The 23546-nt window shown below is 53.0% G+C and overlaps 1 protein-coding gene across 6 annotated transcripts; it reads left to right on the top strand.

Annotated features, from left to right (window-relative positions):
* Positions 1–6076: 6076 nt before the first annotated feature.
* LOC140074576 (sulfotransferase 1C1-like) lies at positions 6077–23063 on the top strand. 6 transcript variants are annotated; one of them, XM_072119576.1, is made up of 8 exons: positions 6077–6180; positions 11194–11366; positions 11445–11558; positions 11635–11732; positions 11833–11959; positions 12104–12198; positions 12262–12442; positions 22874–23063. In XM_072119576.1, exons 2-8 carry the CDS (start codon positions 11195–11197, stop codon positions 22984–22986), a joined length of 900 nt encoding a protein of 299 aa, XP_071975677.1. In that variant the 5' UTR covers positions 6077–6180; position 11194; the 3' UTR covers positions 22987–23063. The 6 variants fall into 6 exon arrangements, with proteins under 6 accessions (XP_071975677.1, XP_071975678.1, XP_071975679.1 ...); XM_072119577.1 differs by having other exon boundaries at positions 6087–6184; XM_072119578.1 differs by lacking the exon at positions 6077–6180 and adding an exon at positions 6214–6230.
* The last annotated feature ends 483 nt before the right edge of the window (positions 23064–23546 follow it).

Raw genomic sequence — 23546 nt, 5'->3', positions numbered from 1 at the left:
CTGCGCTGACCTTAGAGCTCCTCCACGCTGCGCTGACCTTAGAGCTTCTCCACCCTGCGCTGACCTTAGAGCTCCTCCACGCTGCGCTGACCTTAGAGCTTCTCCACCCTGCGCTGACCTTAGAGCTCCTCCACCCTGCGCTGACCTTAGAGCTCCTCCACCCTGCGCTGACCTTAGCGCTCCTCCACCCTGTGCTGAGCCTAAAGCTCCTCCACCCTGCGCTGACCTTAGAGCTCCTCCACCCTGCGCTGACCCTAAAGCTCCTCCACCCTGCGCTGACCTTAGAGCTCCTCCACCCTGTGCTGACCTTAGAGCTCCTCCACCCTGCGCTGACCTTAGAGCTCCTCCACCCTGTGCTGACCTTAGAGCTCCTCCACCCTGCGCTGACCTTAGAGCTCCTCCACGCTGCGCTGACCTTAGAGCTTCTCCACCCTGCGCTGAGCCTAAAGCTCCTCCACCCTGCGCTGAGCCTAAAGCTCCTCCACCCTGCGCTGAGCCTAAAGCTCCTCCACCCTGCGCTGACCTTAGAGCTCCTCCACCCTGCGCTGACCTTAGAGCTCCTCCACCCTGCGCTGACCTTAGAGCTCCTCCACCCTGCGCTGACCTTAGAGCTCCTCCACCCTGCGCTGACCTTAGAGCTCCTCCACGCTGCGCTGACCTTAGAGCTCCTCCACGCTGCGCTGACCTTAGAGCTTCTCCACCCTGCGCTGAGCCTAAAGCTCCTCCACCCTGCGCTGACCTTAGAGCTCCTCCACCCTGCGCTGACCTTAGAGCTCCTCCACCCTGCGCTGACCTTAGAGCCCCTCCACCCTGCGCTGACCTTAGAGCTCCTCCACCCTGCGATGACCTTAGAGCCCCTCCACCCTGCGCTGACCTTAAAGCTCCTCCACCCTGCGCTGACCTTAGAGCTCCTCCACCCTGCGCTGACCTTAGAGCTCCTCCACCCTGCGCTGACCTTAGAGCTCCTCCACCCTGCGCTGACCTTAGAGCTCCTCCACCCTGCGCTGACCTAAGAGCTCCTGCACCCTGCGCTGACCTTAGAGCTCCTCCACCCTGCGCTGACCTTAGAGCTCCTCCACCCTGCGCTGACCTTAGAGCTCCTCCACCCTGCGCTGACCTTAGAGCTCCTCCACCCTGCGCTGACCTTAGAGCTCCTCCACCCTGCGCTGACCTTAGCGCTCCTCCACCCTGCGCTGACCATAGAGCTCCTCCACCCTGCGCTGACCTTAGAGCTCCTCCACCCTGCGCTGAGCCTAAAGCTCCTCCAGCCTGCGCTGACCTTAGAGCTCCTCCACCCTGCGCTGAGCCTAAAGCTCCTCCACCCTGCGCTGACCTTAGAGCTCCTCCACCCTGCGCTGACCATAGAGTTCCTCCACCCTTCGCTGACCTTAGAGCTCCTCCACCCTTCGCTGACCTTAGAGCTCCTCCACCCTGCGCTGACCTTAGAGCTCCTCCACCCTGCGCTGACCATAGAGCTCCTCCACCCTGCGCTGACCTTAGAGCTCCTCCACCCTGCGCTGACCATAGAGCTCCTCCACCCTGGGCTGACCTTAGAGCTCCTCCACCCTGCGCTGACCTTAGAGCTCCTCCACCCTGCGCTGACCTTAGAGCTCCTCCACCCTGCGCTGAGCCTAAAGCTCCTCCACCCTGCGCTGACCTTAGAGCTCCTCCACCCTGCGCTGAGCTTAGCGCTCCTCCACCCTGCGCTGAGCTTAGCGCTCCTCCACCCTGCGCTGAGCTTAGAGCTCCTCCACCCTGCGCTGAGCTTAGAGCTCCTCCACCCTGCGCTGACCATAGAGCTCCTCCACCCTGCGCTGACCTTAGAGCTCCTCCACCCTGCGCTGACCTTAGCGCTCCTCCACCCTGCGCTGAGCTTAGAGCTTCTCCACCCTGCGCTGAGCTTAGAGCTCCTCCACCCTGCGCTGACCATAGAGCTCCTCCACCCTGCGCTGACCTTAGAGCTCCTCCACCCTGCGCTGACCTTAGCGCTCCTCCACCCTGCGCTGACCTTAGCGCTCCTCCACCCTGCGCTGACCTTAGAGCTTCTCCACCCTGCGCTGAGCCTAAAGCTCCTCCACCCTGCGCTGACCTTAGAGCTCCTCCACCCTGCGCTGACCTTAGAGCTCCTCCACCCTGCGCTGACCATAGAGCTCCTCCACCCTGCGCTGACCTTAGAGCTCCTCCACCCTGCGCTGACCATAGAGCTCCTCCACCCTGGGCTGACCTTAGAGCTCCTCCACCCTGCGCTGACCTTAGAGCTCCTCCACCCTGCGCTGACCTTAGAGCTCCTCCACCCTGCGCTGAGCCTAAAGCTCCTCCACCCTGCGCTGACCTTAGAGCTCCTCCACCCTGCGCTGAGCTTAGCGCTCCTCCACCCTGCGCTGAGCTTAGAGCTCCTCCACCCTGCGCTGAGCTTAGAGCTCCTCCACTCTGCGCTGACCTTAGAGCTCCTCCACCCTGCGCTGACCTTAGAGCTCCTCCACCCTGCGCTGACCTTAGCGCTCCTCCACCCTGCGCTGACCTTAGAGCTTCTCCACCCTGCGCTGAGCCTAAAGCTCCTCCACCCTGCGCTGACCATAGAGCTCCTCCACCCTGCGCTGACCTTAGCGCTCCTCCACCCTGCGCTGACCTTAGCGCTCCTCCACCCTGCGCTGACCTTAGCGCTCCTCCACGCTGCGCTGACCTTAGCGCTCCTCCACCCTGCGCTGACCTTAGCGCTCCTCCACCCTGCGCTGACCTTAGCGCTCCTCCACCCTGCGCTGACCTTAGCGCTCCTCCACCCTGCGCTGACCTTAGAGCTCCTCCACCCTGCGCTGACCTTAGAGCTCCTCCACCCTGCGCTGACCTTAGAGCTCCTCCACCCTGCGCTGACCTTAGAGCTCCTCCACCCTGCGCTGACCTTAGCGCTCCTCCACCCTGCGCTGACCTTAGCGCTCCTCCACCCTGCGCTGACCTTAGCGCTCCTCCACCCTGCGCTGACCTTAGCGCTCCTCCACGCTGCGCTGACCTCAGAGCTCCTCCACGCTGCGCTGACCTCAGAGCTCCTCCACGCTGCGCTGACCTCAGAGCTCCTCCACGCTGCGCTGACCTCAGAGCTCCTCCACCCTGCGCTGACCTCAGCGCTCCTCCACCCTGCGCTGACCTTAGAGCTTCTCCACCCTGCGCTGAGCCTAAAGCTCCTCCACCCTGCGCTGACCATAGAGCTCCTCCACCCTGCGCTGACCTTAGCGCTCCTCCACCCTGCGCTGACCTTAGCGCTCCTCCACGCTGCGCTGACCTTAGCGCTCCTCCACCCTGCGCTGACCTTAGCGCTCCTCCACCCTGCGCTGACCTTAGCGCTCCTCCACCCTGCGCTGACCTTAGAGCTCCTCCACCCTGCGCTGACCTTAGAGCTCCTCCACCCTGCGCTGACCTTAGAGCTCCTCCACCCTGCGCTGACCTTAGAGCTCCTCCACCCTGCGCTGACCTCAGAGCTCCTCCCCCCTGCGCTGACCTCCATCACTTGGAACAAGTAGATCCACAGCCTACATTATAGTGAAGGGATAAGTAGAAACCTGAGCCTGTGCTGATCCTGGAGCTGGACTTCAGTCACTGCCCCAGACCCCCATAGACCCTTTATAAGTCAATGTTCATAGACCCCCACATCATTAACGAGGAGCAGGAAACTAAAATGGTACATTGTAACGAAAGCTGAATAAAGCACAGTTCATATTAAACATCTCTGTGTTTATATAGGGGGGGGGGGTACGTCTACCATCCAGTGCCTGGGGGTAGACGTTCTCATTACTTTTGTTCTCCACCTGGTCCACACCACAATGACGACTCCTCCTGATAACAAGGACAGGATCCGTTAGGTACTTACCTCTTCTCCGTCCACCCTGCAGCCAATGTCCAGAGTCCTCTATACATGCGCAGCGTATTCTGCCTCCTCCGCCCTCTCAGTTACCTTGGGAGAGGAGGGAGATGCAGCTGCAGATTCTCTATACTGGGTGCTGTGAGAGGAACCTACCCCCCCATGGCTCTGAGCCCCCCCGCTATCACCTACACTCAGACCACCCTTAGAGGTCGTGACCTGTGCAGTCCACATCCCTGTATAGAGAGTGATCACCACCACTGCAGGAAGAGGCAGCTCCTTGGAAAGTTGGGTGGCCATTGTGTGAGCAGCCACGTAGTTTATCACCCAGCTTTCCGGGATACAGATATAATGTGACATTAGGATTGATTGTTCCTTTACACGTTTCATGTTCTGTAAAAGGAAAACTCCCCCTGTGAGGGTCCGGACACAACCCCCAAGGAAATAGCTCAGTTCAAATCTGCCTGCAGATCATCGCACTTAAAGGCGACCACCACTCCCAGCCGACACCGTCCACACTGCAGCAGGTAAGTGGACGCATCCGCAGCCTCTGCTGAAGACATGTGCAATATAAACAGCAGCACAAACACCACAAGGGGGAGACACTGCGCAGGGATTTATATGGATCCCATCGGCTACAATATGTGTGCAGGGAGCGCCCCCTACTGGCAGCTGTTATCCTCCAATTCTATGTCTGTGGCTATAAGGGGGGCTGCTGGCAATGCGGAGGACGCAGCTGAAGTGTATCTAATCCTATCCTGTGTGATACTCCCTGCTGAGCTGTGTATCTAATCCTATCCTGTGTGATACTGCCTGAGCGGTGTATCTAATCCTATCCTGTGTGATACTCCCTGCTGAGCTGTGTATCTAATCCCATCCTGTGTGATACTGCCTGCTGAGCTGTGTATCTAATCCTGTCCTGTGTGATACTGCCTGCTGAGCTGTGTATCTAATCCTATCCTGTGTGATACTGTCTGCTGAGCCGTGTATCTAATCCTCTCCTGTGTGATACTGCTGAGCTGTGTATCTAATCCTCTCCTGTGTGATACTGCCTGCTGAGCTGTGTATCTAATCCTATCCTGTGTGATACTGCCTGCTGAGCTGTGTATCTAATCCTATCCTGTGTGATACTGCCTGCTGAGCTGTGTATCTAATCCTCTCCTGTGTGATACTGTCTGCTGAGCTGTGTATCTAATCCTATCCTGTGTGATACTGTCTGCTGAGCTGTGTATCTAATCCTCTCCTGTGTGATACTGCCTGCTGAGCTGTGTATCTAATCCCCTCCTGTGTGATACTGTCTGCTGAGCTGTGTATCTAATCCCCTCCTGTGTGATACTGTCTGCTGAGCTGTGTATCTAATCCCATCCTGTGTGATACTGCCTGCTGAGCTGTGTATCTAATCCTATCCTGTGTGATACTGTCTGCTGTGCTGTGTATCTAATCCCCTCCTGTGTGATACTGTCTGCTGAGCTGTGTATCTAATCCCATCCTGTGTGATACTGCCTGCTGAGCTGTGTATCTAATCCTCTCCTGTGTGATACTGCCTGCTGAGCTGTGTATCACATAGGCTTGGATTAGATACACAGCTCAGCAGACAGTATCACACAGGATAGGATTAGATACACAGCTCAGCAGGCAGTATCACACAGGAGGGGATTAGATACACAACACAGCAGACAGTATCACACAGGATAGGATTAGATACACAGCTCAGCAGGCAGTATCACACAGGATGGGATTAGATACACAGCTCAGCAGACAGTATCACACAGGAGGGGATTAGATACACAGCACAGCAGACAGTATCACACAGGATAGGATTAGATACACAGCTCAGCAGACAGTATCACACAGGAGGGGATTAGATACACAGCTCAGCAGACAGTATCACACAGGAGGGGATTAGATACACAGCTCAGCAGACAGTATCACACAGGAGGGGATTAGATACACAGCACAGCAGACAGTATCACACAGGATGGGATTAGATACACAGCTCAGCAGGCAGTATCACACAGGATAGGATTAGATACACAGCTCAGCAGACAGTATCACACAGGAGGGGATTAGATACACAGCTCAGCAGACAGTATCACACAGGAGGGGATTAGATACACAGCTCAGCAGAGTGTATCTAAGCCTGTAATAGATACACTGTAGGTACACGGAGTCATGTGTTTGGGCTTTTCTCCTCCGGCCATGGACTCTGTTTGCTCTTCCCCTTTGGCATCAGACACAAAAAAGTTGAAGATCAGGAGGAGGAAGCAACACAACAAGCGTCTCCACAGCAGCCGGATCTGCACTGGAGGTGGATGATCTACAGCAGGGTAGGTAGGTGGTCTGCAGCAGGGTAAGTAGGTGGTCTGCAGCAGGGTAGGTAGGTGGTCTGCAGCAGGGTAAGTAGGTGGCACGTCTGTAGCAGGATTGGTGGGTGATCTGCAGCAGGGATGGAGTGGGATTTCTTTTGCTCTCAGGGACTGGGTCAATAATTAAACCAGTAGCCGGTCCGGCAGGACTTTGCATCTGAACCAATGACGCAGTGGAGCTCATTTACTTATCTCATCCCCGGAGGTCACAGAAAATGCATTGTCCGTGTATAATGCGCTGTGCGGGGAGTCACTAAGGTCCTGCACCCGATATCCTGCATGTGTCGCTTCCCCGCTCAGGTCCCTGGAGTTCACCTTCTTCTTCCTGGTGCATGTAAGTGCATTGTCCGTGTATAATGCACTGTGCGGGGAGTCACTAAGGTCCTGCACCCGATATCCTGCATGTGTCGCTTCCCCGCTCAGGTCCCCGGAGTTCACCTTCTTCTTCCTGGTGCATGTAAGTGCATTGTCCGTGTATAATGCGCTGTGCGGGGAGTCACTAAGATCCTGCACCCGATATCCTGCTTGTGTCGCTTCCCCGCTCAGGTCCCCGGAGTTCACCTTCTTCTTCCTGGTGCATGTAAGTGCATTGTCCATGTATAATGCGCTGTGCAGGGAGTCACTAAGATCGTGCCCCGATATCCTGCATGTGTCACTTCCCCGATCAGGTCCCCGGAGTTCACCTTCTTCTTCCTGGTGCATGTAAGTGCATTGTCCGTGTATAATGCGCTGTGCGGGGAGTCACTAAGATCCTGCACCTGATATCCTGCATGTGTCGCTTCCCCTCTCAGGTCCCTGGAGTTCACCTTCTTCTTCCTGGTGCATGTAAGTGCATTGTCCGTGTATAATGCGCTGTGCGGGGAGTCACTAAGGTCCTGCACCCGATATCCTGCATGTGTCGCTTCCCCGCTCAGGTCCCCGGAGTTCACCTTCTCCTTCCTGCTGCATGTAAGTGCATTGTCCGTGTATAATGCGCTGTGCAGGGAGTCACTAAGATCCTGCACCCGATATCCTGCATGTGTCGCTTCCCCGCTCAGGTCCCTGGAGTTCACCTTCTTCTTCCTGGTGCATGTAAGTGCATTGTTCGTGTATAATGTGCTGTGCGGGGAGTCACTAAGATCCTGCGCCCGATATCCTGCATGTGTCGCTTCCCCGCTCAGGTCCCTGGAGTTCACCTTCTTCTTCCTGGTGCATGTACGTGCATTGTCCGTGTATAATGCGCTGTGCGGGGAGTCACTAACATCGTGCGCCCGATATCCTGCATGTGTCGCTTCCCCGATCAGGTCCCCGGAGTTCACCTTCTTCTTCCTGGTGCATGTAAGTGCATTGTCCGTGTATAATGCGCTGTGCGGGGAGTCACTAAGATCGTGCACCCGATATCCTGCATGTGTGGCTTCCCTGCTCAGGTCCCCGGAGTTCACCTTCTTCTTCCTGGTGCATGTAAGTGCATTGTCCATGTATAATGCGCTGTGCGGGGAGTCACTAAGATCCTGCGCCCGATATCCTGCATGTGTCGCTTCCCCGCTCAGGTCCCCGGAGTTCACCTTCTTCTTCCTGGTGCATGTAAGTGCATTGTCCGTGTATAATGCGCTGTGCGGGGAGTCACTAAGATCCTGCACCCGATATCCTGCATGTGTCGCTTCCCCGCTCAGGTCCCTGGAGTTCACCTTCTTCTTCCTGGTGCATGTAAGTGCATTGTCCGTGTATAATGCGCTGTGCGGGGAGTCACTAAGATCCTGCGCCCGATATCCTGCATGTGTCGCTTCCCTGCTCAGGTCCCCGGAGTTCACCTTCTTCTTCCTGGTGCATGTAAGTGCATTGTCCGTGTATAATGGGCTGTGCGGGGAGTCACTAAGATCGTGCATCCGATATCCTGCATGTGTCACTTCCCTGCTCAGGTCCCCGGAGTTCTCCTTCTTCCTGGTGCATGTAAGTGCATTGTCCGTGTATAATGCGCTGTGCGGGGAGTCACTAAGATCCTGCGCCCGATATCCTGCATGTGTCGCTTCCCCGCTCAGGTCCCCGGAGTTCACCTTCTTCTTCCTGGTGCATGTAAGTGCATTGTCCATGTATAATGCGCTGTGCGGGGAGTCACTAAGATCCTGCGCCCGATATCCTGCATGTGTCGCTTCCCCGCTCAGGTCCCTGGAGTTCACCTTCTTCTCCCTGGTGCATGTAAGTGCATTGTCCGTGTATAATGCGCTGTGCGGGGAGTCACTAAGATCCTGCGCCCGATATCCTGCATGTGTCGCTTCCCCGCTCAGGTCCCCGGAGTTCACCTTCTTCTTCCTGGTGCATGTAAGTGCATTGTCCGTGTATAATGGGCTGTGCGGGGAGTCACTAAGATCGTGCATCCGATATCCTGCATGTGTCACTTCCCTGCTCAGGTCCCCGGAGTTCTCCTTCTTCCTGGTGCATGTAAGTGCATTGTCCGTGTATAATGCGCTGTGCGGGGAGTCACTAAGATCCTGCGCCCGATATCCTGCATGTGTCGCTTCCCCGCTCAGGTCCCCGGAGTTCACCTTCTTCTTCCTGGTGCATGTAAGTGCATTGTCCGTGTATAATGTGCTGTGCGGGGAGTCACTAAGATCGTGCACCCGATATCCTGCATGTGTCGCTTCCCCGCTCAGGTCCCCGGGGTTCACCTTCTTCTTCCTGGTGCATTTAAGTGGATTGTCCGTGTATAAGTCCAAGGAAAATCAGCAGCGCGACCCTTAGTAAATGAGCCCCAATATCTGCAGCGCACTGGACTGACCTGGGGGGCACAGAATTGTGAGGATCCCCCTGGGGCAGTCCCAGCCGGTAACGGTTCCGGGATGATGGTACCGGGGAGGCCCAGGGACAGACGAGGAGACACAGTCCTCACTCTGCTACAGACTCTGCTTCTCCTCTCTATCTATCTCCTAACCACTTATATAAACTCTGGGCTCTCCCTTCTAGAAGGTTCTGGGTCAGCAGCCAATAGGAATGCCTGCCTGCTACCAGGTGACAGTATAACATCAGTAAAATATTCAAATATTATAATTAGACATGCAATGTTGAAATGTTGAAATAACTCACAGTCTCTTTAATGGCACCCAGTCCACACAGCAGCACGTAACAGGCTGCTGATGGTCCGTACTGCAGGTACACACAAGGCGGTGGCTTGGCTGCTGCTGATCCCTACTGCAGGTACACACAAGGCGGTGGCTTGGCTGCTGATGGTCCCTACTGCAGGTACACACATGGCCGTGGATTGGCTGCTGATGGTCCCTACTGCAGGTACACACAAGGCCGTGGCTTGGCTGCTGATGGTCCCTACTGCAGGTACACACAAGGCCGTGGCTTGGCTGCTGATGGTCCCTACTGCAGGTACACACAAGGCCGTGGCTTGGCTGCTGATGGTCCCTACTGCAGGTACACACAAGGCCGTGGCTTGGCTGCTGATGGTCCCTACTGCAGGTACACACAAGGCCGTGGCTTGGCTGCTGATGGTCCCTACTGCAGGTACACACAGGGCCTTGGATTGGCTGCTGATGGTCCCTACTGCAGGTACACACAAGGCCGTGGCTTGGCTGCTGATGGTCCCTACTGCAGGTACACACAAGGCGGTGGATCGGTTGGCTGTGTTGATGATTCTGATGTGGAGCAAAAATTTGGAGGAACCTCAGCCCTGGAGCAGAGCTTCAGCAGGGTTGGAATCAGAGGAGCACAGTGGGCTCTGCTGCATGGGCAGCAATGTAGTGTCTATGCAGGGAATGTGGGAGGAGCACACACAGATCCCTGAGCCTTAGCAGGAGAGATACAAATAAAACAATAACATCCAAACTAACCCTGTGTGGCACTAAGTCACATGGAATGCACATGATGTCAGGCACATAATAGGTGGATGGTCTGCAGCAGGAGAGTTACAGGTCTGCAGCGGGATAGGTGGATGGTCTGCAGCAGGATAGGTGCTTGGTCTGCAGCAGGAGAGTTACAGGTCTGCAGCGGGATAGGTGGATGGTCTGCAGTAGGAAAGTTATAGGTCTGCAGCAGGATAGGTGCTTGGTCTGCAGCAGGGGAGTTATAGATCTCCAGCGGCATAGGTGCATGGTCTGCAGCGGCATAGGTGCATGGTCTGCAGCGGGATAGGTGCATGGTCTGCAGCGGGATAGGTGCATGGTCTGCAGCGGGATAGGTGCATGGTCTGCAGCGGGATAGGTGCATGGTCTGCAGCGGGATAGGTGCATGGTCTGCAGCAGGATAGGTGCATGGTCTTCAGCGGGATAGGTGCATGGTCTGCAGCGGAATAGGTGGATGGTCTGCAGCAGGATAGGTGGATGGTCTGCAGCAGGAGAGTTACAGGTCTGCAGCGGGATAGGTGGATGGTCTGCAGTAGGAAAGTTATAGGTCTGCAGCAGGATAGGTGCTTGGTCTGCAGCAGGGGAGTTATAGATCTCCAGCGGCATAGGTGCATGGTCTGCAGCGGCATAGGTGCATGGTCTGCAGCGGCATAGGTGCATGGTCTGCAGCGGGATAGGTGCATGGTCTGCAGCGGGATAGGTGCATGGTCTGCAGCGGGATAGGTGCATGGTCTGCAGCGGGATAGGTGCATGGTCTGCAGCGGGATAGGTGCATGGTCTGCAGCGGGATAGGTGCATGGTCTGCAGCAGGATAGGTGCATGGTCTTCAGCGGGATAGGTGCATGGTCTGCAGCGGAATAGGTGCATGGTCTGCAGCGGGATAGGTGCATGGTCTGCAGCGGGATAGGTGCATGGTCTGCAGCGGGATAGGTGCATAGTCTGCAGCGGGATAGGTGCATGGTCTGCAGCAAGATAGGTGCTTGGTCTGCAGCGGGATAGATGCATGGTCTGCAGCAGGCAATTTACAGGTCTGCAGCAGGAGATAGGTTTAGTGGTCTATTCCGGCAGATGTGGATGGTCTGCAGGAGGGAAGGTTGGTGGTCTGCAGCAGAATAAGTAAGTGTTCATATGCAAGACTCTTCTCCTCCAGGATGGATCCTCAGGTCATAGAGAAGGTGGTGCAGGAAATGGCGAACTTCAGCCCAGACATGGGAGAGCTACAAGGGGTCACCCTCCTTCAGGGGATCTGTGACATATGGGACACAATATACAACTTCCAGGCTCGGGACGGTGACATTGTGGTGGCATCTTACCCCAAATCAGGTGAGGGGCCTCAGCTCAGGGGTGGGAGGGATTCTCTGCAGTTACAGCAGATGTAACTGAGGGACCTTTTCCTGGCAGGGACCACCTGGATGCAGGAGATCCTGGATCTGATTGTCCTGGACGGAGACGTGGCGAGGAGTCTGCGGGCGCCGTGCTTCATCAAGGTGCCGTTCCTGGAGATGGGACACACCTGTAAGTGCCGGAGTGTAGACAGACATCAGGTAGATGGATAGAAGATGGACAATTGTATCATCTCTTCTACCTCCAGCTCTGGAAGTGGCTGAGTCCATGCCGTCTCCTCGGATCCTGAAGACTCATCTCCCGGTCCAGCTGGTGCCGCCCTCGTTCTGGGAGAAAGACGTGAAGGTGAGTGGGGACGGAGAGGGATAGAGTTGGGTGGTGCGGCCCCTGGCAGCCATGTTGTGTCCCGGTATATAGTGCGGCTGTGATGTGCTCTCCCGGACAGGTCGTATACGTTGCGAGGAACCCTAAGGACTGCATGGTGTCCTACTACTACTTCCACAAGATGGATCAGACCATGGCGGACCCCGGCACCTGGGAAGATTTCTTTTCCAACTTCATGTCTGGAAAAGGTGAGTCACTGACCATGGAGGGCACCGCAACCACTTTCTCCCATCATGCATTATTTCTAGTTTGCCCCCCCCCACCAGTAAGGACACCACGGGCGGGACTATGATCCTTATTGATGGACATTTCCTTTAAATTTCCGCCCCTAGTAACCTGGGGAGACTGGTTTGACCACGTGATCGGATGGTGGAAGGCGAAGGACCATCACAAGATCCTCTACATCTTCTACGAGGACATGATTGAGGTGAGGGGGATCCCCGCCTAGTCAGAAGGGGTCACACTGGACGCTAACACTCTCCTCATGCAGGACCCTCGACGTGAGATCCTGAAAGTCATGAAGTTCTTGGGGAAAGACTTCCCTGAAGACGTGGTCCAGAAGATCCTCCAACACACGTCCTTCAAGTCCATGAAGAACAACCCTGTGGTCAACTTCAGCTGCCTCCCCGAGTCGGTTTTTGACCAGTCTGTCACATCCTTTATGAGGAAAGGTAAGTTGTAGTAAGTGTCTATAGGTCACGAGACACTACCGACCCTAAAGACCATCACCCCATACAGTATATACATACATATATACATAGCTCCCAACCGTCCCGATTTTGACGGGACTTTCCCGTTTTTCGTACCTCTGCCCCGCGTCACGGGCAGCTATGAGAATGTCACGGATTTTCCCCCCAGGTCCCGCTGTGTCCCGGCGCTGTGTCCCCATAGTAAATACTTTGAAAGCCAGAACTCGCAGTACAGAATGGCTTCTACAGACATCGGGAGGGGAATCCTTTTCAGAGAAGTGTCGGCTTAGCGGAGAGCAGGGACCACGTCATCAGGTCAGATCAGCATCTGTCCATATATGGTCACTGCATCTCCTAGGGTTCCCCAGAGCAGACATCGGGCAGGGAATCCTTTTCAGAGAAGTGTCGGCTCAGCTGAGAGAGCAGGGACCACGTCATCAGGTCAGATCAGCATCTGTCCATATATGGTCACTGCATCTCCTAGGGTTCCCCAGAGCAGACATCGGGCAGGGAATCCTTTTCAGAGAAGTGTCGGGCTTAGCGGAGAGCAGGGACCACGTCATCAGGTTCAGATCACCATCTGTCCATATATGGTCACTGCATCTCCTAGGCTTCCCCAGAGCAGACATCGGGAGGGAATCCTTGTCAGAGAAGTGTCGGGCTTAGCGGAGAGCAGGGACCACGTCATCAGGTCAGATCAGTATCTGTCCATATATGGTCACTGCATCTCCTAGGCTTCCCCAGAGCAGACATCGGGCAGGGAATCCTTTTCAGAGAAGTGTCGGCTCATCTGAGAGAGCAGGGACCACGTCATCAGGTTCAGATCACCATCTGTCCATATATGGTCACTACATCTCCTAGGCTTCCCCAGAGCAGACATCGGGAGGGAATCCTTCTCAGAGAAGTGTCGGTCTTAGCGGAGAGCAGGGACCACGTCATCAGGTCAGATCAGTATCTGTCCATATATGGTCACTGCATCTCCTAGGCTTCCACAGAGCAGACATCGGGAGGGAATCCTTCTCAGAGAAGTGTCAGGCTTAGCAGAGAGCAGGGACCACGTCATCAGGTCAGATCAGCATCTGTCCATATATGGTCACTGCATCTCCTAGGCTTCCCCAGAGCAGACATCGGGCAGGGAATCCTTTTCAGAGAAGTGTCGGCTTAGCTGAGAGAGCAGGGACCACGTCATCAGGTCTGATCAGATCTGTCCATATATGGTCACTGCATCTCCTAGGGTTCCCCAGAGCAGACATCGGGCAGGGAATCCTTTTCAGAGAAGTGTCGGGCTTAGCGGAGAGCAGGGACCACGTCATCAGGTCAGATCAGCATCTGTCCATATATGGTCACTGCATCTCCTAGGGTTCCCCAGAGCAGACATCGGGAGGGAATCCTTTTCAGAGAAGTGTCGGGCATAGCGGAGAGCAGGGACCACGTCATCAGGTTCAGATCAGCATCTGTCCATATATGGTCACTGCATCTCCTAGGGTTCCCCAGAGCAGACATCGGGCAGGGAATCCTTTTCAGAGAAGTGTCGGGCTTAGCGGAGAGCAGGGACCACGTCATCAGCTTCAGATCAGTATCTGTCCATATATGGTCACTGCATCTCCTAGGGTTCCCCAGAGCAGACATCGGGCAGGGAATCCTTTTCAGAGAAGTGTCGGCTTAGCAGAGAGCAGGGACCACGTCATCAGGTCTGATCAGCATCTGTCCATATATGGTCACTGCATCTCCTAGGCTTCCCCAGAGCAGACATCGGGAGGGAATCCTTCTCAGAGAAGTGTCGGGCTTAGCGGAGAGCAGGGACCACGTCATCAGGTCAGATCAGTATCTGTCCATATATGGTCACTGCATCTCCTAGGCTTCCCCAGAGCAGACATCGGGCAGGGAATCCTTCTCAGAGAAGTGTCGGGCTTAGCGGAGAGCAGGGACCACGTCATCAGGTCAGATCAGCATCTGTCCATATATGGTCACTGCATCTCCTAGGGTTCCCCAGAGCAGACATCGGGAGGGAATCCTTTTCAGAGAAGTGTCAGGCTTAGCAGAGAGCAGGGACCGCGTCATCAGGTCAGATCAGCATCTGTCCATATATGGTCACTGCATCTCCTAGGGTTCCCCAGAGCAGACATCGGGCAGGGAATCCTTTTCAGAGAAGTGTCGGCTTAGCAGAGAGCAGGGACCACGTCATCAGGTCTGATCAGCATCTGTCCATATATGGTCACTGCATCTCCTAGGCTTCCCCAGAGCAGACATCGGGCAGGGAATCCTTTTCAGAGAAGTGTCGGGCTTAGCAGAGAGCAGGGACCACGTCATCAGGTCTGATCAGCATCTGTCCATATATGGTCACTGCATCTCCTAGGGTTCCCCAGAGCAGACATCGGGCAGGGAATCCTTTTCAGAGAAGTGTCGGGCTTAGCGGAGAGCAGGGACCACGTCATCAGGTCAGATCAGCATCTGTCCATATATGGTCACTGCCTCTCCTAGGCTTCCCCAGAGCAGACATCGGGAGGGAATCCTTTTCAGAGAAGTGTCGGGCTTAGCGGAGAGCAGGGACCACGTCATCAGGTTCAGATCACCATCTGTCCATATATGGTCACTGCATCTCCTAGGGTTCCCCAGAGCAGACATCGGGCAGGGAATCCTTTTCAGAGAAGTGTCGGGCTTAGCGGAGAGCAGGGACCATGTCATCAGGTCTGATCAGCATCTGTCCATATATGGTCACTGCATCTCCTAGGGTTCCCCAGAGCAGACATCGGGCAGGAAATCCTTTTCAGAGAAGTGTCGGCTTATCGGAGAGAGCAGGGACCACGTCATCAGCTTCAGATCAGCATCTGTCCATATATGGTCACTGCATCTCCTAGGGTTCCCCAGAGCAGACATCGGGCAGGGAATCCTTTTCAGAGAAGTGTCGGGCTTAGCGGAGAGCAGGGACCACGTCATCAGGTCTGATCAGCATCTGTCCATATATGGTCACTGCATCTCCTAGGCTTCCCCAGAGCATACATCGGGAGAGAATCCTTTTCAGAGAAGTGTCGGCTTAGCAGAGAGAGCAGGGACCACGTCATCAGGTCAGATCAGCATCTGTCCATATATGGTCACTGCATCTCCTAGGGTTCCCCAGAGCAGACATCGGGCAGGGAATCCTTTTCAGAGAAGTGTCGGGCTTAGCGGAGAGCAGGGACCACGTCATCAGCTTCAGATCAGCATCTGTCCATATATGGTCACTGCATCTCCTAGGGTTCCCCAGAGCAGACATCGGGCAGGGAATCCTTTTCAGAGAAGTGTCGGGCTTAGCGGAGAGCAGGGACCACGTCATCAGGTCTGATCAGCATCTGTCCATATATGGTCACTGCATCTCCTAGGCTTCCCCAGAGCAGACATCGGGAGAGAATCCTTTTCAGAGAAGTGTCGGCTTAGCAGAGAGAGCAGGGACCACGTCATCAGGTCTGATCAGCATCTGTCCATATATGGTCACTGCATCTCCTAGGGTTCCCCAGAGCAGACATCGGGAGAGAATCCTTTTCAGAGAAGTGTCGGCTTAGCGGAGAGCAGGACCACGTCATCAGCTCAGATCAGCATCTGTCCATATATGGTCACTGCATCTCCTAGGCTTCCCCAGAGCAGACATCGGGCAGGGAATCCTTTTCAGAGAAGTGTCGGGCTTAGCAGAGAGCAGGGACCACGTCATCAGGTCTGATCAGCATCTGTCCATATATGGTCACTGCATCTCCTTGGGTTCCCCAGAGCAGACATCGGGCAGGGAATCCTTTTCAGAGAAGTGTCAGGCTTAGCGGAGAGCAGGGACCACGTCATCAGCTCAGATCACCATCTGTCCATATATGGTCACTGCATCTCCTAGGCTTCCCCAGAGCAGACATCGGGAGAGAATCCTTTTCAGAGAAGTGTCGGGCTTAGCGGAGAGCAGGGACCACGTCATCAGGTCAGATCAGTAGCTGTCCATATATGGTCACTGCATCTCCTAGGCTTCCCCAGAGCAGACATCGGGAGGGAATCCTTTTCAGAGAAGTGTCGGGCTTAGCGGAGAGCAGGGACCACGTCATCAGGTCAGATCAGCATCTGTCCATATATGGTCACTGCATCTCCTAGGGTTCCCCAGAGCAGACATCGGGCAGGGAATCCTTTTCAGAGAAATGTCGGCTTAGCGGAGAGCAGGGACCACGTCATCAGGCTCAGATCAGCATCTGTCCATATATGGTCACTGCATCTCCTAGGGTTCCCCAGAGCAGACATCGGGCAGGGAATCCTTTTCAGAGAAGTGTCGGCTTATCGGAGAGAGCAGGGACCACGTCATCAGCTTCAGATCAGCATCTGTCCATATATGGTCACTGCATCTCCTAGGGTTCCCCAGAGCAGACATCGGGCAGGGAATCCTTTTCAGAGAAGTGTCGGCTTAGCGGAGAGCAGGGACCGCGTCATCAGGCTCAGATCAGCATCTGTCCATATATGGTCACTGCATCTCCTAGGCTTCCCCAGAGCAGACATCGGGCAGGGAATCCTTTTCAGAGAAGTGTCGGCTTAGCGGAGAGCAGGGACCACGTCATCAGGTCAGATCAGCATCTGTCCATATATGGTCACTGCATCTCCTAGGCTTCCCCAGAGCAGACATCGGGCAGGGAATCCTTTTCAGAGAAGTGTCGGCTTAGCGGAGAGCAGGGACCACGTCATCAGGTCAGATCAGCATCTGTCCATATATGGTCACTGCATCTCCTAGGGTTCCCCAGAGCAGACATCGGGCAGGGAATCCTTTTCAGAGAAGTGTCGGGCATAGCGGAGAGCAGGGACCACGTCATCAGGTCAGATCAGCATCTGTCCATATATGGTCACTGCATCTCCTAGGGTTCCCCAGAGCAGACATCGGGAGGGAATCCTTTTCAGAGAAGTGTCGGGCATAGCGGAGAGCAGGGACCACGTCATCAGGTCAGATCAGCATCTGTCCATATATGGTCACTGCATCTCCTAGGGTTCCCCAGAGCAGACATCGGGCAGGGAATCCTTTTCAGAGAAGTGTCGGGCTTAGCGGAGAGCAGGGACCACGTCATCAGCTTCAGATCAGTATCTGTCCATATATGGTCACTGCATCTCCTAGGGTTCCCCAGAGCAGACATCGGGCAGGGAATCCTTTTCAGAGAAGTGTCGGCTTAGCAGAGAGCAGGGACCACGTCATCAGGTCTGATCAGCATCTGTCCATATATGGTCACTGCATCTCCTAGGCTTCCCCAGAGCAGACATCGGGAGGGAATCCTTCTCAGAGAAGTGTCGGGCTTAGCGGAGAGCAGGGACCACGTCATCAGGTCAGATCAGTATCTGTCCATATATGGTCACTGCATCTCCTAGGCTTCCCCAGAGCAGACATCGGGCAGGGAATCCTTCTCAGAGAAGTGTCGGGCTTAGCGGAGAGCAGGGACCACGTCATCAGGTCAGATCAGCATCTGTCCATATATGGTCACTGCATCTCCTAGGGTTCCCCAGAGCAGACATCGGGAGGGAATCCTTTTCAGAGAAGTGTCAGGCTTAGCAGAGAGCAGGGACCGCGTCATCAGGTCAGATCAGCATCTGTCCATATATGGTCACTGCATCTCCTAGGGTTCCCCAGAGCAGACATCGGGCAGGGAATCCTTTTCAGAGAAGTGTCGGCTTAGCAGAGAGCAGGGACCACGTCATCAGGTCTGATCAGCATCTGTCCATATATGGTCACTGCATCTCCTAGGCTTCCCCAGAGCAGACATCGGGCAGGGAATCCTTTTCAGAGAAGTGTCGGGCTTAGCAGAGAGCAGGGACCACGTCATCAGGTCTGATCAGCATCTGTCCATATATGGTCACTGCATCTCCTAGGGTTCCCCAGAGCAGACATCGGGCAGGGAATCCTTTTCAGAGAAGTGTCGGGCTTAGCGGAGAGCAGGGACCACGTCATCAGGTCAGATCAGCATCTGTCCATATATGGTCACTGCCTCTCCTAGGCTTCCCCAGAGCAGACATCGGGAGGGAATCCTTTTCAGAGAAGTGTCGGGCTTAGCGGAGAGCAGGGACCACGTCATCAGGTTCAGATCACCATCTGTCCATATATGGTCACTGCATCTCCTAGGGTTCCCCAGAGCAGACATCGGGCAGGGAATCCTTTTCAGAGAAGTGTCGGGCTTAGCGGAGAGCAGGGACCATGTCATCAGGTCTGATCAGCATCTGTCCATATATGGTCACTGCATCTCCTAGGGTTCCCCAGAGCAGACATCGGGCAGGAAATCCTTTTCAGAGAAGTGTCGGCTTATCGGAGAGAGCAGGGACCACGTCATCAGCTTCAGATCAGCATCTGTCCATATATGGTCACTGCATCTCCTAGGGTTCCCCAGAGCAGACATCGGGCAGGGAATCCTTTTCAGAGAAGTGTCGGGCTTAGCGGAGAGCAGGGACCACGTCATCAGGTCTGATCAGCATCTGTCCATATATGGTCACTGCATCTCCTAGGCTTCCCCAGAGCATACATCGGGAGAGAATCCTTTTCAGAGAAGTGTCGGCTTAGCAGAGAGAGCAGGGACCACGTCATCAGGTCAGATCAGCATCTGTCCATATATGGTCACTGCATCTCCTAGGGTTCCCCAGAGCAGACATCGGGCAGGGAATCCTTTTCAGAGAAGTGTCGGGCTTAGCGGAGAGCAGGGACCACGTCATCAGCTTCAGATCAGCATCTGTCCATATATGGTCACTGCATCTCCTAGGGTTCCCCAGAGCAGACATCGGGCAGGGAATCCTTTTCAGAGAAGTGTCGGGCTTAGCGGAGAGCAGGGACCACGTCATCAGGTCTGATCAGCATCTGTCCATATATGGTCACTGCATCTCCTAGGCTTCCCCAGAGCAGACATCGGGAGAGAATCCTTTTCAGAGAAGTGTCGGCTTAGCAGAGAGAGCAGGGACCACGTCATCAGGTCTGATCAGCATCTGTCCATATATGGTCACTGCATCTCCTAGGGTTCCCCAGAGCAGACATCGGGAGAGAATCCTTTTCAGAGAAGTGTCGGCTTAGCGGAGAGCAGGACCACGTCATCAGCTCAGATCAGCATCTGTCCATATATGGTCACTGCATCTCCTAGGCTTCCCCAGAGCAGACATCGGGCAGGGAATCCTTTTCAGAGAAGTGTCGGGCTTAGCAGAGAGCAGGGACCACGTCATCAGGTCTGATCAGCATCTGTCCATATATGGTCACTGCATCTCCTTGGGTTCCCCAGAGCAGACATCGGGCAGGGAATCCTTTTCAGAGAAGTGTCAGGCTTAGCGGAGAGCAGGGACCACGTCATCAGCTCAGATCACCATCTGTCCATATATGGTCACTGCATCTCCTAGGCTTCCCCAGAGCAGACATCGGGAGAGAATCCTTTTCAGAGAAGTGTCGGGCTTAGCGGAGAGCAGGGACCACGTCATCAGGTCAGATCAGTAGCTGTCCATATATGGTCACTGCATCTCCTAGGCTTCCCCAGAGCAGACATCGGGAGGGAATCCTTTTCAGAGAAGTGTCGGGCTTAGCGGAGAGCAGGGACCACGTCATCAGGTCAGATCAGCATCTGTCCATATATGGTCACTGCATCTCCTAGGGTTCCCCAGAGCAGACATCGGGCAGGGAATCCTTTTCAGAGAAATGTCGGCTTAGCGGAGAGCAGGGACCACGTCATCAGGCTCAGATCAGCATCTGTCCATATATGGTCACTGCATCTCCTAGGGTTCCCCAGAGCAGACATCGGGCAGGGAATCCTTTTCAGAGAAGTGTCGGCTTATCGGAGAGAGCAGGGACCACGTCATCAGCTTCAGATCAGCATCTGTCCATATATGGTCACTGCATCTCCTAGGGTTCCCCAGAGCAGACATCGGGCAGGGAATCCTTTTCAGAGAAGTGTCGGCTTAGCGGAGAGCAGGGACCGCGTCATCAGGCTCAGATCAGCATCTGTCCATATATGGTCACTGCATCTCCTAGGCTTCCCCAGAGCAGACATCGGGCAGGGAATCCTTTTCAGAGAAGTGTCGGCTTAGCGGAGAGCAGGGACCACGTCATCAGGTCAGATCAGCATCTGTCCATATATGGTCACTGCATCTCCTAGGCTTCCCCAGAGCAGACATCGGGCAGGGAATCCTTTTCAGAGAAGTGTCGGCTTAGAGGAGAGCAGGGACCACGTCATCAGGTCAGATCAGCATCTGTCCATATATGGTCACTGCATCTCCTAGGCTTCCCCAGAGCAGACATCGGGCAGGGAATCCTTTTCAGAGAAGTGTCGGCTTAGCGGAGAGCAGGGACCACGTCATCAGGTCAGATCAGCATCTGTCCATATATGGTCACTGCATCTCCTAGGGTTCCCCAGAGCAGACATCGGGCAGGGAATCCTTTTCAGAGAAGTGTCGGCTTAGCGGAGAGCAGGGACCACGTCATCAGCTCAGATCAGCATCTGTCCATATATGGTCTCCAGGGATTCCCCAGACACAAGCTCTTTAGTTAATTAAATTACATAAAGTTTTGGCCAGGCTGAGATTCGAACCTGGGACCCTCTGCACCATAGACAGGAGCTTAACTAACTGAGCTATAAGCCCAGTGATACAGAGCTGAGGATTTCTGGTAACTAAGAAGTGTTATCTGCCATTTACACTGTGACACAGACTAATGCACTGATATATAGAGAGGGATCTTCTCAGAGATTATTATTGTAATTATTGAGACTATTATTATTATTATTATTATTATAAATTTTATTATTTTTATTATTATGGAGATGATTATTAATAATAGAAAAAATAATAATAATAATCTCCATAATAATAATAATAGTCGCAATAATTACAATAATCTCTGAGAAGATCCCTCTCTATATACCAAGGCATTAACCCCTTAAGGACGGAGGTTTTTTCGCTCATTTCTCGCTCTCCACCTTCAAAAATCCATAACTTTTTCATTTTTCCGTGTACAGAGCTGTGTGAGGGCTTATTTTGTGCGTAACACATTTTACTTTCCCGTAATGTTATTTATTATTCCCTGCCGTGTACTGCGAAGCTGAAAAAAAATTCCAAATGTAGAAAAATTGAAAAAAAAACGTCACGTTCTTGTGGGCTCAGTTTTTACGACTTTCACTCTTTGCTCAAAATAACACGTCAGCTTTATTCTTTGGTTCGGTGCGATCGCGGTGATACCAAATTTATATAGGTTTTATTGTGTTTTAATACATTTAAAAAAATGTAACAAATGTGTACAAAAAAGAAAAAAAAATTTGCCATTTTCTGAAGCTAATAACTTTTTCATACTTTGGCGCACGGAGATGTGTGAGGGGTCATTTTTGGCGAAATGAGACGATGTTTTCATTGCTACCATTTTGAGGTCTGTGCGACATATTGGTCATTTTTTATTCCATTTTTTATGTGATGTAAAAAGGTGTAAAAGTTGCATTTCGGACATTTGGGCGCCATTTCCCGCCTCGGAGGTCACCGCCGCCCGTAACCGTTTTTATATTTTGATACCTAATTTTTTTATTAGTTATTTTTACTGTTTATTATGTTTTATATCAGTTCTAGGGAAAGGCGGGTGATTTGAATTTTTTATATTTTATTAATTTTTTTTTTCTTTTTTTAAACTTTTTTAAACTTCTCTTTTTTTTCCACTATTTATTAGACCATCTAGGGTACATTAACCCTAGATAGTCAGATCGCTCCTACCATATACTGCAATACTTCTGGATAATACTTCTGTATTGCAATATATGGCATTTTTGCAGCTCATTCATTACAATGAGCCACTGGCTCATTGTAACGAATCTGCAGAAGTCATGTAGCCTCGTGTCAAACGAAGACCCGAGGCTACCATGGCAACCGATTGCCGCCCCCCGATGACGTTCGGGGGCGCGGCAATCAGAATAAAGATGGCGGAGGCAACGGACCGGTTAATAGCCGCGATCGGTGCAAGCAACGACCGCGGTTATTAGCGGTGGGGGTTTGCTGCAATATACAACAACCCCCACCCTTGTATGAAGAGGACTCAGCCCGGAAATTAGTTACCAAAATTCTAATCCTTGATAATCGCAGAGCTAATAGCTCAGTGGGTTGGGGCGCTGTGTTATTATTGTTCATGGACACTGCAGGTTCTGGGTTCAAATCCCAATGAGGAAATTTTTTTTATTTTTTAATTGAGATGATTTTTATTATTATAATATGGCTAAAATTTGGGGCGTGGCCAGGGAGTGATTGGGGGTGTGGCTTAGGGGGATCGCTACGCGTGCCGCCATTTGTCCCTCTTTCCCTTTCACAGATGTTGGGAGGTATGTATATATACCCTTATCCTCTCATCCTGTCCATGGAAAGGACTACGACAAGATGGCTTCCCTTGGCCAACCATTCACATCCCCGGCCAATCATAACCTTTCCCTCTGTTCTTAGGAACTGTAGGAGACTGGAAGAACCATTTCCTGGATTCTCAGAACCTCATATTTGATGAAGAATATAAAAAGAAGATGGCGGGGAGCGGCCTGGACTTCCGTATCGAGCTCTGACAGATTGTACGAGAAGCTGACGCTCCATAATAACCGTTTCTATAATATCCGTTTCTTTAATAAACGTGTATATAATATCCCTGTCTATAATAACCATACCTATAATATCTGTGTCTATAATATCCGTGCCTATAATATCCGTGCCTATAATATCCGTGTCTATAATATCTGTGTCTATAATATCCGTGTCTATAATATCCGTGCCTATAATATCCCTGTCTATAATATCCCTGTCTATAATATCCGTGCCTATAATATCCCTGTCTATAATATCCGTGTCTATAATATCCGTGTCTATAATATCCCCGTCTATAATATCCCTGTTTATAATATCCCCGTCTATAATATCCCTGTTTATAATATCCCTGTCTATAATATCCCTGTCTATAATATCCCCGTCTATAATATCCGTGCCTATAATATCCCTGTCTATAATATCCGTGCCTATAATATCCCTGTCTATAATATCCGTGTCTATAATATCCGTGTCTATAATATCCGTGCCTATAATATCCCTGTCTATAATATCCCTGTCTATAATATCCCTGTCTATAATATCC

This window comes from Engystomops pustulosus, chromosome 8 (genome assembly GCF_040894005.1).
Source record: "Engystomops pustulosus chromosome 8, aEngPut4.maternal, whole genome shotgun sequence".
NCBI lineage: Eukaryota > Metazoa > Chordata > Amphibia > Anura > Leptodactylidae > Engystomops > Engystomops pustulosus.
This window is presented reverse-complemented; position numbering and strand designations above follow the sequence as displayed.